Source organism: Cotesia typhae, unplaced genomic scaffold (assembly GCF_013202065.1).
Source record: "Cotesia typhae breed Kobodo isofemale line unplaced genomic scaffold, CoteBio_Ctyphae contig_20, whole genome shotgun sequence".
Lineage (NCBI taxonomy): Eukaryota > Metazoa > Arthropoda > Insecta > Hymenoptera > Braconidae > Cotesia > Cotesia typhae.
The window spans coordinates 1-12,859 of NW_027423725.1; the positions used below are offsets into that span (position 1 = coordinate 1).

The 12,859-nt window shown below is 23.3% G+C and overlaps 2 protein-coding genes across 3 annotated transcripts; one reads left to right on the forward strand and one right to left on the reverse strand.

The window, feature by feature from the left end:
- Window positions 1–521: 521 nt before the first annotated feature.
- LOC141538248 (uncharacterized) lies at window positions 522–12,733 on the reverse strand. The gene is made up of 23 exons (XM_074259627.1): window positions 12,675–12,733; window positions 12,358–12,452; window positions 11,824–11,954; window positions 11,464–11,626; window positions 11,114–11,235; window positions 10,758–11,042; window positions 10,500–10,631; window positions 10,182–10,416; window positions 9,937–10,094; window positions 9,732–9,862; window positions 9,388–9,661; window positions 8,543–8,831; window positions 8,310–8,465; window positions 7,831–8,061; window positions 7,523–7,747; window positions 7,253–7,413; window positions 6,820–6,972; window positions 6,030–6,037; window positions 2,997–3,139; window positions 1,711–1,809; window positions 1,481–1,619; window positions 1,208–1,409; window positions 522–1,111 (listed from the first exon to the last, which is right to left on the reverse strand). Exons 3-23 carry the CDS (start codon window positions 11,851–11,853, stop codon window positions 680–682), a joined length of 3,768 nt encoding a protein of 1,255 aa, XP_074115728.1. The 5' UTR covers window positions 11,854–11,954; window positions 12,358–12,452; window positions 12,675–12,733; the 3' UTR covers window positions 522–679.
- On the forward strand, window positions 4,252–6,819 carry LOC141538042 (uncharacterized). Of its 2 annotated transcripts, XM_074259305.1 has the most exons (8): window positions 4,253–4,353; window positions 4,560–4,613; window positions 4,938–4,991; window positions 5,114–5,164; window positions 5,515–5,544; window positions 5,618–5,771; window positions 5,845–6,044; window positions 6,493–6,819. In XM_074259305.1, the coding sequence occupies exons 1-8, from the start codon at window positions 4,273–4,275 to the stop codon at window positions 6,721–6,723; spliced, it is 855 nt and encodes a 284-aa protein (XP_074115406.1). In that variant the 5' UTR covers window positions 4,253–4,272; the 3' UTR covers window positions 6,724–6,819. The 2 variants fall into 2 exon arrangements, with proteins under 2 accessions (XP_074115407.1, XP_074115406.1); XM_074259306.1 differs by lacking the exon at window positions 4,560–4,613 and having other exon boundaries at window positions 4,252–4,353.
- Window positions 12,734–12,859: the final 126 nt, after the last annotated feature.

A 12,859-nucleotide genomic window follows, 5' to 3' on the forward strand; every position in this document is an offset into this window, starting at 1 on the left:
TGCGATAGACACATAAAATAAATATATTTAAAAATTTTAATAATTTATTTTATTGAAAAATTAATTAAAATAAATTTAGCAGATATTTAATAATTTTTAGAATTTTTTTTAACAAATAAATTATCGCAAAAAAAATTGACAGAAATTAAAAAAAATTAAATTCCAATTTTTTAAAAATAATTTTTTTGTTAAATAATATTTTAAAATTCTTTAGTGACTGCTAATTTTGATGTAAAAATTATTTAAAAAAAAAAAAATAAAAGAAAAAATTTCATAATTTTTAAAAAATTGAATTTTTAATTTTAAAAAATTTTTAAGTGTCAATTTTTTTTTTTTGACATAAAAAATTCTTAAAATTTAATAAATATCTTCTAAATTAATTTTTGAATAATTTTTGTATTAAATTTTTTTACAATTTTATTATTATAAAATCATAAAAAAATTTATGTATGACTGTTAATAGAATTAAAAATTCTTATCATAATTAATATTTTAATAATAATTATTTTGATGTAAATAACTCTAGATAATTATTAAAATTTATTAATTTTATTACAGTAACTGAATTGATTTCTTCAACAGCAGCACGTGATAATTAAAATAATGTACAGAGTTCACGTGTTACTGATGAATAACCAGTAAATTATGTAATAAAAAAAATTTGTAAAAATAAACTTTTTCAAGAGTCCCAAGATTCAACCGCTGGCAGCGGAATATCAATCACTCTATCATGATGAGGATAACATGGATGCCACCAATCTATGACTTTGCAGTCAACAACGCCGCTCAGTATAACCACGTGAGTAGGTACTTTAGAGCTGTAATTGCTTGAAAAATTTAAATGAAGTCGATGATGTTTGAAACCTGGTGACAGGTCCATTTTAACAGATTGAAGAATCAGACTGTTTACCAACGGAATCATTCCATAATTTAAACAGGTCACTCTGAGTATGCGACAATTATTTTCCGGATTTATTGCAACTTCTTCAAGCATATTATTCTCATGGAATTCTTCGTTGATTATGTTACTAATACAATTGTTTTTTGTAGTATTAACATTGTTTGAAATGTCCTTTAGTTTGAAATAATAAAACCAATGATTTTCTCCTTTCTAAATAAAATAAAAAAAAAAAAATCAATATTAAAATATATGTACAAAATTTAATTAATTTAATTGAATAAAAGTATTAATTAAAAAAAAAAAAACCTTGTGCCACATAAGACAACATCTTCTCTTAACTAAAGAATGTGGTTCCTCCTGTTCTAAATATGGATTTTTATTAACTTTTTCTAGAGAAGAAAAATAAGTGAAATGTAACGTTCTGATTACACATGCTCGAATGCCATGCAGTAGTACCATACACTCAGGCCTTAGTCTTTCTGGTAAATATGGTAGAGGTTTATAATACCTAAAAATGAAAAAAAGATATTTTTATTTAAAGAATTATTTTATCAAAATTGGATGAAAAAATTTATGTACCTTTTATAAAGGTGAAACCAAAATTTACCAGTTCTTGTTACATAATACGAGCTTTTGCAAATGACTGAAAATTTACCTACGTCTTCTGGTTTTATGTGCTCTGATATGAGGTACCAAAGATCTAGAGGGTAGTCTATGCCTAAAAATATTAAAAAAAAAAAAAATGTGAGTATATTATTTATTTTTGAGAGAAATTTTGGCACTAAAATTTTATATTTAAAATACTTTACCTGATTCTGAAGTTGATGAATTACTAATATGAGTTTTATCTAATTTATCAACAATCCCTGAAGGATTAACGCATTCACTTCCATTAGTTTTACCTGTAACTGTAAAAATTTATTGTTAGAATTAAAAATACTTTTTAATTAACAGTTAAAAATTATTTATAAATAGTAAAAGTTTTAAAAATAGATATTAGTTACAGAACTTTAATTTATTTTTTATGTTTGTATTTACTTACGTTAAAAATAAATTACTTGATTTTTATTTTAATTTAATTTCACGTGATTTTAAAAACTAACTTGCAAAAGTTAAAAAAAAAAATGGTTAAAAAATTTTTTTTAGTTCTAATTAAATAAAATTAATTAAACAATTATTTTTTTAATTAATATTTTAAAAATTACAATTCTAATTTAAAAATAATAAATTAATTTTAGCAAAAAAAAATTTTTTTTTTTTTAAATTAATGTCATAATAATTAATAATTTTTTTAATAAAATTTAAAAACCAGAAAAATATATATAACCTGTAAAATCGTCGAATTTTTTCATAAGTTTTGCTTTGTTGCATTTGTTACGGTGTTTTTTATCTGAGCGTGCCATAACTTGAAACTTTTTGTAAATTTATTAATTTTTTGCAATAAATTTCTAACCAATAAATAAATAAATATAAAATAAACTTAACAAGTTGAAAATTTTATTATTAATAATAAAAAATTATAAAATTCAATCAGCTGTTTTTAGGTTTTTAAATTATGCACTGACATGATAATTAAAATAAACAAATGATTAATTTTTAGAGTAATAAATTCATGTCAACACAATAATAAACACCATAAAAATAGAGCGAGATGTCATGTGTCATCTGTTTACGATACTGAAATTGACAAACATTAGAAATGTTTTTTTTTATTATTTTATAACAATAAAATTATTAAAAAAAAATTACACATGTGAAAATTGAAGATAATAATTAATGAAAATTTTTTTAAGTATTTTTTTTTATAATAATTGTTATTAAAAATAGAAAATAAATTGACAGTTGTTAGCTAACTTCAGTATCACGTCTGATTGGTGTTTTTTTAGTGACTGACAGCGCCACCATGCGGTAGGAATAATTTATACCGCGTAATTCAAATGAGTAACCTTAATTATTAATCAGCTGATCGATAAAATATTGTCATTTTGTTGACGCAGTAGATGTTGTGAATAATTATAACAATTTGTAATGAAAATATGTAATTAAAACACCCAAGTTACGAATTAAAAAAAAAAAATCATTATTATTGACTTACCTGAAGGTAAACAATTTACCGTCCACTTAGCGAAGCCAGTTCTAAGTGTAACTGAGAAGAAATAAAATACAAATGGATGAGTATGCTCGTAATCAAGCAGTTTAACAGTGTTCCAAAAAACTTGCATTGTCCGGTTGACCCATCTGTAATAAAGGAAGTAAGAATTATTTTAAAATACACAAAATATTAATGACAATAAAATTAGCTGACATTTAAAAATTTTTATAATTTTTTTTATTGAAAAAATTAAAAAAAAAAATTCGATTTTAAAAACAATAAGTGCAATTTTTTAATTACATTAAATTTAGCTGTCACTTCACAGTTTTTTTTTTATTATTTTTAATAAATTATGGCAAAAAAAAAAATTATAAAAAAGTAAAAAAAATTAATTAATATTTTGTTAAGAATGTTTTTGATTAATAAAAAAATCAGAAATTTTGTAGTAAAAAATTAATTTATTTAAAATTAAAGACAATTTTATTTTTTATCTAAAAAAAAATATTTTATTCAATAGAAAATTTTTATTTCTTCAGCTAAAAAATAAAATCGTTCATAAATTTAATCAAATAAATTTTTAATTACAAAATTGCCTATTTTTTAAAATTAATTTCAATTAATCTTTCAATGTATGTCAAAAAAACTTTTCATTAATTAATTTAAAATTTTTTTTTTTTTTTAGATTCTGACTAAAAAAATCGAGGTCGTTGGTTTCAGTCTTAAAAAATTCATCAAAAGATTTTTTTAATTTATTGTATAGCTGATAGATTTTTGAGTTGAAAAGTAGCGAGTATATTTTCGAAGACGGCTTACAAGGATGATTGTTATCTCGATTTTTTTAATAATTTTCCTATCAACAAAGAAGCTACGAATCACTTTTCGTGCGGCTAGATGAGTCAAAGTGTCTTAGATAATTTTAATAATCATTTGCATGCTCAAAAAGTTATTAAATTTTTATTAGCTTTTTCAATGTGGCATCAATAAGCGCTGCATTAGTCATTTGTCATATATTTTAGATAAAAATTTATGTAATTAAAAATCCGGAGGATCATTGAGGAAAAAATTAATTACTACAACTATACAATTATAAGAAGACATCAAATAATTTTTTATGGAGTTAAAATTGTAGTAAGTATGAAAAATTTAGCAAAAAAAAAATTGAAACTTAGTAAGCTTGAAAAAAATACAAAACAATTAAATTTATCACTAAAGTTCTGATCTATATAAATAAAACGCGCACGATCATTACTTTAGTTTAGAATTTTGAGTTTTTAGGTATATGTCGAAAATGAATTTTATTTTTTTAACGATTTTGCTTTTCTGTTTTGGAGATGTTTTCGAAATATGCAGTGGAAGTCCGGTAAGCTTGGAAATTTTAATTATCTAGAAAATTAAAAATTATTCTTGAATAATTAATATTATTTTGCAATTGAGAAAAATATAAAAATACCCACACAGTAAAAAATTTTGCGTTAAAAATTTTTGTGTTAAATATTTAACACTTTATTAGGCTTAATGCTTTGGCATAAAAATTAAATAAATAAAAAAATTTTTATTTCTGTACAGAGAAAAATGACTATGATAAGAAATGGTGGGAGCATGTCAATGAATACCGGTTCGGTAAATATAGCAATAAATAAAATTCAAATAAAAAAAATTAAAATTTTGGAAAAATATTCAATTAAAAAAAACATCTTTTTTTTATAATAATAAAATTGAAATTTCTTTAAATTGGAATTTGAAATGATTTTTCAATTTTTTATTTAAAAAATTTCTGAATATGGATTTTATAAATTTTAAAAGAATAAAAAAATTTTTTTTTCATTTTTATTCAATAAAAAAATAAATAATTTATTCAGCGGAGTGAATTCTTTCAATAATATAAATTTGAAAATTTTTCTGATCATCAATTTTCATTTTTTGATTATTGTTATTTCTTTATAGGAAGGAACGTCTACAACAAATTCAGAGGGGAGCACGTCAATGGATTCTGGATTGGTAAGTATAGCAATAAATAAAATCCAAATGAAAAAAAAAAAATCAAAATTTTAGAAAAATATCAAATTTAGAAAAAAAATTTTTTCCATAGATATTTTCTGATTATTTTTAATTTTTTTCAGGGAATGTCTATCTCAAATAATGATGGGAGCATGTCAATAGAATCTAGTACGGTAAGTATAGTAATAAATAAAATCCAATAAAAAAAAAAATTTTTTAAATCAAAATTAAAAAAAAAGATCAAATTTGTAAAAAAAATTTTTTTTTTAAATAATTTGAATTTAAAAAGAGATTTTAATTTAAAAAAAAAAATTCAATTTAAAAAAACATTTTTTTTTTAATTCAAATTTTGACTGAAATCCAAAAAGATTTTATTAATTTTTATTTAAAAAATTTCCAAGTGAAAATTTTTATTCAATAAAAAAATAAACAATTTACTTAGCGGTGTAAATTTTTGAAATAATAAAAATTAATAAATTCTTTTGATAAATTTTTTTTTCTAATAATTTTTGTTTCTCTACAGGAAGCAAGCCCTCCTCCTAAAAAAGGCTCGGTAAATATAAAAATTGATTGAAGATAAAAATTAAGGGTATAAAAAAATTAATTTATTACACCCTGATTTTCAGTGTTTTAAACACAGAGACAAGTGCTACAGTTTACCGGGCGGTGAATGTCAATCTCCAGAAGACTGTCTGTCCACGTCATACTCGTGCCAATCAGGGACTTGTCAAAACGTAGACAGTACCTCGGGTGATAGAGTATCGTCATCAAAACCTGGAGGTACTTTAACTGATAATAATTATTGATTTATCGGCTTGCCTTTTTTTATTCTTTTTTAATTATTTACGAACAGTTTCTTCTTACTGGATACAAGATGAAAATGCAGAGAGAGCAAGTAAAGGAGTGGGCGCTTTAAGGGACCACATCTGGTTATTATATGTCTGTCGGGTTTCAAAAATTAATACCTTAACTCCAGGAAAACTTCTGGATGGTCTTTCTAAGGATTGTCATGCTGAAGTCAATGATCAAGAAACTGACGAAACTTTCTATGAAGTAAATGATTATAATTATTAGGATTAAAATTTTTGCCGCAATTTAAAAAAAAATTATTCAAATTTTTAATATTATTTAAATTTATTTTATTAATATATTTAAATTAAATTTTTAATATTATTTAAATTTTTTAAACAAAATTTTTTTATGATTCAGTTTAAAAAAAATTATTCAAATTTTTAATATTAGTTAAATTTTTTAAACAAAAGATTTTTATGATTCAATTTTATAAAAAAAAAAATGTTTCTTTTGATTTTTTTAATTTCTAATTTTTTTTAGAAAATTTAATTTTGAACAACTTTGTTTAAAAAAATTTTTTTTAGGACCAATATCAAAAATTTGAATTATTTATTTTGAATAGTTATTTTAAACTTACGGCAAAAATTTTTACGCTAATAATTACTGACCTATCATAATTAATTACACTTTTAATAATTCTATCGCAAAGCTGCTGATCGGATCAAATGTGGAATGGACCGACTCCTCATTGTACAACCCCGCCAAGGCTGTTTATGGAGGTCATGCAGATGATGGAACACCTTACCTAATTTGTCGTGCTAAGTATGATGACAATTATGTAATTGGCAAGGTTAAATCTCCTGAGTATGACCAATGCATCTATGGTTACAATTGGACAATATATAAGGAGTCCAGGTTTGATGTTTTGGTAGAGAATTAATCTCCTATTTGCATGATGAAAATTCGCAAGTTTTCTATTTTAAATATTTTTTCTCTGTGTATATCAGAAAAAAAAAAATGATAAAAATTGAACTTACGTTATGGTTATATTGCTCCATTCCTTTTCTGATAGCAACTGCTCAACAGAAGATTTTTTTTCAACGATTGGGAATAAAAATGTCATGTAAGAGTTGAGAAGTGTGATTGTTGACGTCGATTGGCCGATCTTCAAAATATAAAATCTATGCACAGAAAAAAAAAATTAAATTAAATCAAGTAAAAAATTTTGAAGAATTTAATCTTTTTGATTTGAGTAGAAAAATTCTTAAATTAAGAAATTTTTATTGGTTTAAATAAATTTTATTAAATAATTCAAGAATTTTTTGTCTTGATTCAAAACAATGAAACTTTTCAAAATTATTTTTTTGGATCAAGAATTTTTCTCTTGATTTAAATTAATTTTTTTTTCAGTGTGAATAATAAAAATTTAACGCTATAAAATAAGATTAAAAAAAAAAAATTTAAGGTACACACTCAAAGTCTTCAGGAAATAAAATCAGCGGTATTTTAACATCTCCATTAGATCTTATCATAAATTCAAGTTTTTGAGGCTGCATATTAGAATTATCTTCACTAAAAATCGGAAAAAATTTTTCGATTTTATCTGTTGTCGTAATTTCAACGTGACATGCTGAAACAATATTAGAATTAAAAAAATTAATCATCTGCAAAGTCGACTTAGCATATTTCTAAAAAAAAAAAAAAAAAAAAAAAAGAGTATAAATATTTAATTAACATACTCGATACGCAATCATATGATACTGCCATTAAATTTTTCTCTGTTGAAAAATAATAATAAATTGGCAAAAAAGATTTTAATGGATCTTCATGCTCCCACTCAAATAATAAGCTAGTTGCGTCTCGATAAACTTGAACTTTTCCCCGCGGTATTTTTATTATAAATTCACTCCATCGTGCGATGAATAGTATATGAACCGCAATTTGTTCCTTAACCAATTCATAATCTATAAAAAATAAAATTGATAAGCAAAATTCATTTGGAATATTTTATATAATATTTTAATAATAATAATAAAAAAAAAAAAACCTTTTTCTTCGGATTTATAATACAGGAGAATCTTGGAATTATTTTCAGCACCAATAATTAATTTGTAACTTGACTTTAGTCCATCATCTGCATCAAATACTATTATAATGAAATCCGGATCATCGGGTATCCAAATTTTGACATTTATTTTTATACCCTCGACTCGATATTTTGGTAAAATGTACATCCGTCTACCAACGTTGTCTCCTTGGATTAAAAAAATATATTCTCCTAGAAGAAATAGTCAAATTTAGTCAAAATTTACTTCAAATTTATTAGATTAAAAAAATTTTATAAAACTTCATGATTAATTTTAATTTTAATTTTTTACAATAAATTTTGCTGAATTTTTTTTTTTATAATTTTAAGAATTAAAATTTAACTTTATTTATTTATGCAAAAAATTAGCAATTAATTAAAAATTCAAATATTTTATCAGTAAAATAAAAAACTATAATTTTTTAAAAAAAGATAAATACCTGGTAAATCACAATCTTTAATTCTACACAAATCTCGAGAAACCAGGGGATCTGTAGTATAACACCAAGTACCAGCAGCACTCTGAGAAGGGTTGCGACAGTAATTGCTGGCATCTTTCACACTTTGTTCAGGATAAAGGGTGTCATTTAAATACTCTGAATTCACGGTAAGAACAAAATAATTTAAAAATAAAATTAAAGTTAAAATTAAAGACTCTAGTTAAATAAAATACTTTTTTCTGATTTTTTTTCAGGTTGGTCAAGCCAAAGCACGCAGCGGCGACCCGATTGTGTTTCAGATAGTGTTCCAATATAATCATTTGCGGTTCCAACGACTCGGCATGAAGCTGACCGACAAGCTGGAATCAAGCAATCGGCTTTATATGCGGTTGTCGCTGTAGAATCCCATAGAGCGTAACAGTATGGAGTTGTTGCATCAAAATTTATTTTTCGACATTTGTTTGTCGCGTTAAATACAGATCCGTCGGGAAATAAATCATCCTTTTTTTGATCATTCGGAACCTTGAAAAAAAAAAAAAAAAATTAAATAACAATTAATAATTAATATTAAATTTTTTTTTTACGTAGGAAATATTGGTCGTATAAAAAATTTAAATAAAAGTTTTTAAAAATTGAATTTTATAAAAAAAAATGTCTCTTGTAATTTTTTTTTAAGACTAATAAAAAGCCGCAATTTTAAAATTAAAATTTTTATAATTAGAAAAAATTTTAATAATTTATTAGATAAATTTTGATTAAAAAATTACCGTGAAAATATTGGGCGTATAAAAAAAAAATTATAAGAGACGTTTTTTTTATTAAATTAAATTTTTGCAAGCATATTTTAAGCTTAGAAATTAAAAAAAAAAATTTCAAAATCCAAAAGGGCGAATTTATAAAAATGTTTGCCCTTTTTGGCTTTAGGAATTTTAAAATTTAGTGATCTAAAGCCAGAAGGGCGTAGAAATTTTTAATGAGATCTATTTCTGTATAAAAAAAATCATAAGAAAAATTTTTTTTAGAAAATTAAATTTTTTATCAGACTAATATTTTCTGGGAAAATCTTGGACCTACAAACCATATCTGATGACCAAAGTGCACATGGAAAATAGTTTGTAGTAAACCATTGCGATCCTTCATACTTCTCCTCTTTACTCGCGATACAATTTGGCGGTGATATTTCTTCCGACAGATCTTTCGATTCAGGAGTGCAGTATAGAGTCCAGTGAGCAATTCTCTCACTTCCGATACTGAACCATCGGACTGTTACAAATAAATCATCTTTAGCGTGCAACAATTCAACTCCACCGTAGTATTTGTGAACCAATATGTACAAATCTGATCCAAAAATACTAAAACCAATAACAATCTACATTATTACAATATTAAATAAAATCATCAATATTATAATTATAATTATACCTGATAGTAAACTCTTCCCAAGTCCAATAATCTAATACTTCTGAACTTTCCACATTTTTTATCTCATATATTCGTGAATCGCTTGTTTCTTGATAAATTACAGTTATCAATCCCTTTTGAGTCATTTTAATCTGCAATTAAAATAATATTCTGTTATTACAATTATCTAAATTAATTACAAAAATTTTATTTATACTTAGACGACCTCAAAATAAGGAAATTGCAATCCAGGGGTTTGATACAATTGGATTGATATTGCAAATGATGAGCGCAAAAAAAAATTTATACTGTAGCTTTTGTAACTAGAATGAATTGGCCAAATTCTTAAATATCTATAACCAAAGGTCGTATGAATTTCACATGCTGAAAAAATTAGAAAAGTTTAGAAAATTTAATGCAAAAGCTTTGATATTTTGTTCAAAGGTCATTCTGATTTTTTTTTTTTTTTACTTTCTTGGCATAAATCTGTGCTCCAAAGTATTCCATCACCGGCAAATCCGTAGAATAAAAAACCATCTGGATATAATGTAGACAATGAATCTTTAACTGCGTATTCACCTGCATATATAATTTCTGTTGAATTAGCTAAGCTGATTGTGACGTATCCAAGGCTCCATGAAATTGTTATCGCTGTCCAGTTTTCTCCAGTAATCAAATTAGGGGTGTGTTTGAAATTTGTATGAAACTGTAATATAAAAATAAAAAAAAAAAAATAATAATAATAATAATAATTATTATTATTTTATTTAATTATATTAAATAAATTACATTCAAACCCGGATAAATTAAACCAGTTAAGGTATTAGACAAGACAATTTCAGCTCCAGCTTTCCAAAGATCTGCTATAACTTTACCAGTAGCAGGAACTGGTATATGACTTAACACCAACGTAGCCATTGTCTAAAAAAAATATTTATATAAGTAACATGAATAAATATCGTGACCCAAATGCCAAAAGGGCGTACAAAAAATTTTTTTATGCCTTGTATTAATTTTTTAACTAATTTAATAAATTTAATTTTTTACCCTATAATTAAAAGTTGGATTCCATAACTTAATCCAAACTGTAATATTCTGAAGCGAATAATCCAATTTGGTAATTGTAGAATATGAATCCATTGATCTTGTGTATACTAAACAATCCCTGTCGTCGGATAATGGTACATCGCAGTATTCTTTGTTCACGATATTCTCATATACACCGTCTACGTAACACCAAGGACCACCATTGTCACCATCAGGGTTACGGCAATAGTTTTTGGCTCTTTCTCGAGAATGTTCAGGAAAGTTGTCATTTGGAAAACGTTTTGTCTAAAGTAAAGAAAAATAATAATCAGTTGATAAAATTTAAATTCAATAATAAATTTAAATTCTATACAAACTAGAGTCGCTATATTTCCTCCTTCGAGCGTATATCTTGTCTTCCAAAATTTACATTCTTTTTGAGATAAAGAAGTCTTAAATTTTCCTCCGTACTCTACGCCTGTTCCTGTAACTCGATTTTCTATATAAAAAAAAAAAAAAATTTTTTTTTAAGTATTATTTTTAATTTTTAATTTTTAAAGTATAATTTAATCAAGTAAATAATTTTGAAGAAATTAATTTTTTTTGGTTTGAGTAAAAAAATTCTTAAACTAAGAAATTTATCTTAATTTAAATAAATTTTTTTTTATTTAATTTAATTTAATTTATATTTTTTAGTGAATTGAATTTCATAAAAAATTTTAAAAACCTCCATAGTTACAAAGAGGAATGTCACATTCTTCAATTTCTACACTTTTCTCTATGGTGTAACACCACAGACCTCGAGAATCATTAGTAGGATTCCGACAATAATTTTTTGCTAATGATTTACTGCCGTCTGGAAAGTCAGTATCTCTAATACGTTCATCAACCTGAAATAAAAATAATTATTTAGTTTTATAGCATTATTAGAATAATTTAAAAATCATCAGTGAAATTTTTTTTAAATTTATACCTTAAAATAAAAGTAAAGACTGATTTATTTATTTATTTATTGCAATTAAATTATATAATTATTGTCTTAGCATTTAAATAAATAAATAAATAAAAATATACATATAATAAATACCTTATGTATTTGTTCTATTCCAGTCCACATTTGACAACGTATCCCACTTTTTGTCACCGCAATAGTTCCAATATAATCACCTCCAAATTGTGAAAATTTACATTTTGTAAAATTAAATCCTGCTTGCTGGTCTATAAAAAAATTTTTAATAGTTATTTATAAAAAAAAAAAAAAAAAATCATTTTTCATTATTTTTAAATTGATTTCAATTACATTCTTTAAAAAAACATAAATTAATTGCAATAACTAGTAATCTTCTTGAATTACTAGCCATCATTAATTTTTATTATATTTTTAAATTATTATTAAACTTATCAACATTAATTGAATAAAATAAAAAGAAATTTTAGTTATTTGTTTACACAAAAATAAGAAAAACATAAAAGAATCATAATATATACATGTAATATGCTTAATTTATTTGTGGCATCAATTTTTGGTGTTTAAATTATTTAAATAATGAACAAGTTTGTAAATTTGGTCCTTTTTTTTTTTAATTTTTTTTAATTTCTAGATGTCAATTTTTTTTCTTACTTTTTTTGAAGACACTGAAGATGATGACAAAATAAAATTAGCCATAGAGTTAAGAAAATCGAAAATTGTTTAACGTCGGTTAATTTTAATATCATCTGAAAATGACAAATATTAGAAATTTTTTTAGAATTTTTTATTTATAAAATTATAATAAAAAAAATTTAATTAAAAAGTTTCACATGTGAAAAATAATAAAAATTACGACACTGATGAAGTTGGCGGACATTAAAAATTATTTTAAAATTCAATAATAATGCAATTATAAAAAAAAAAAAATTAATTAAAAAATTTCACATGTAAAAATTAATAAAAATTACCAGTAAAAATTTTTAGAAGCATTTTTTTTTTAATGACAAATGGATTTGTTATTAAAATTTTTAAAATTAATAAAATTTTTAGAAGCATTTTTTTTATTGTAATTAATTTATTAAAAAAATTTTTTAAATTGACAGCTGACGTGTAACTTCAGTACTGTTTTTTTTTTTTTTTTTTTTTCCATAAT

Coding starts and splice junctions, on each gene's coding strand:
- LOC141538042 (XM_074259305.1), top strand. CDS start 4,273: ATGTCGAAAATGAATTTTATTTTTTTAACGATTTTGCTTTTCTGTTTT. Junction 5,545..5,617: donor CTCCTCCTAAAAAAGGCTCG/GTAAATATAAAA, acceptor CCTGATTTTCAG/TGTTTTAAACACAGAGACAA. Junction 5,772..5,844: donor ATCGTCATCAAAACCTGGAG/GTACTTTAACTG, acceptor ATTTACGAACAG/TTTCTTCTTACTGGATACAA.
- LOC141538248 (XM_074259627.1), bottom strand. CDS start 11,853: ATGTGGACTGGAATAGAACAAATACATAAG. Junction 11,043..11,113: donor GAGGAAATATAGCGACTCTA/GTTTGTATAGAA, acceptor TCTTTACTTTAG/ACAAAACGTTTTCCAAATGA. Junction 7,414..7,522: donor ATCATATGATTGCGTATCGA/GTATGTTAATTA, acceptor ATATTGTTTCAG/CATGTCACGTTGAAATTACG.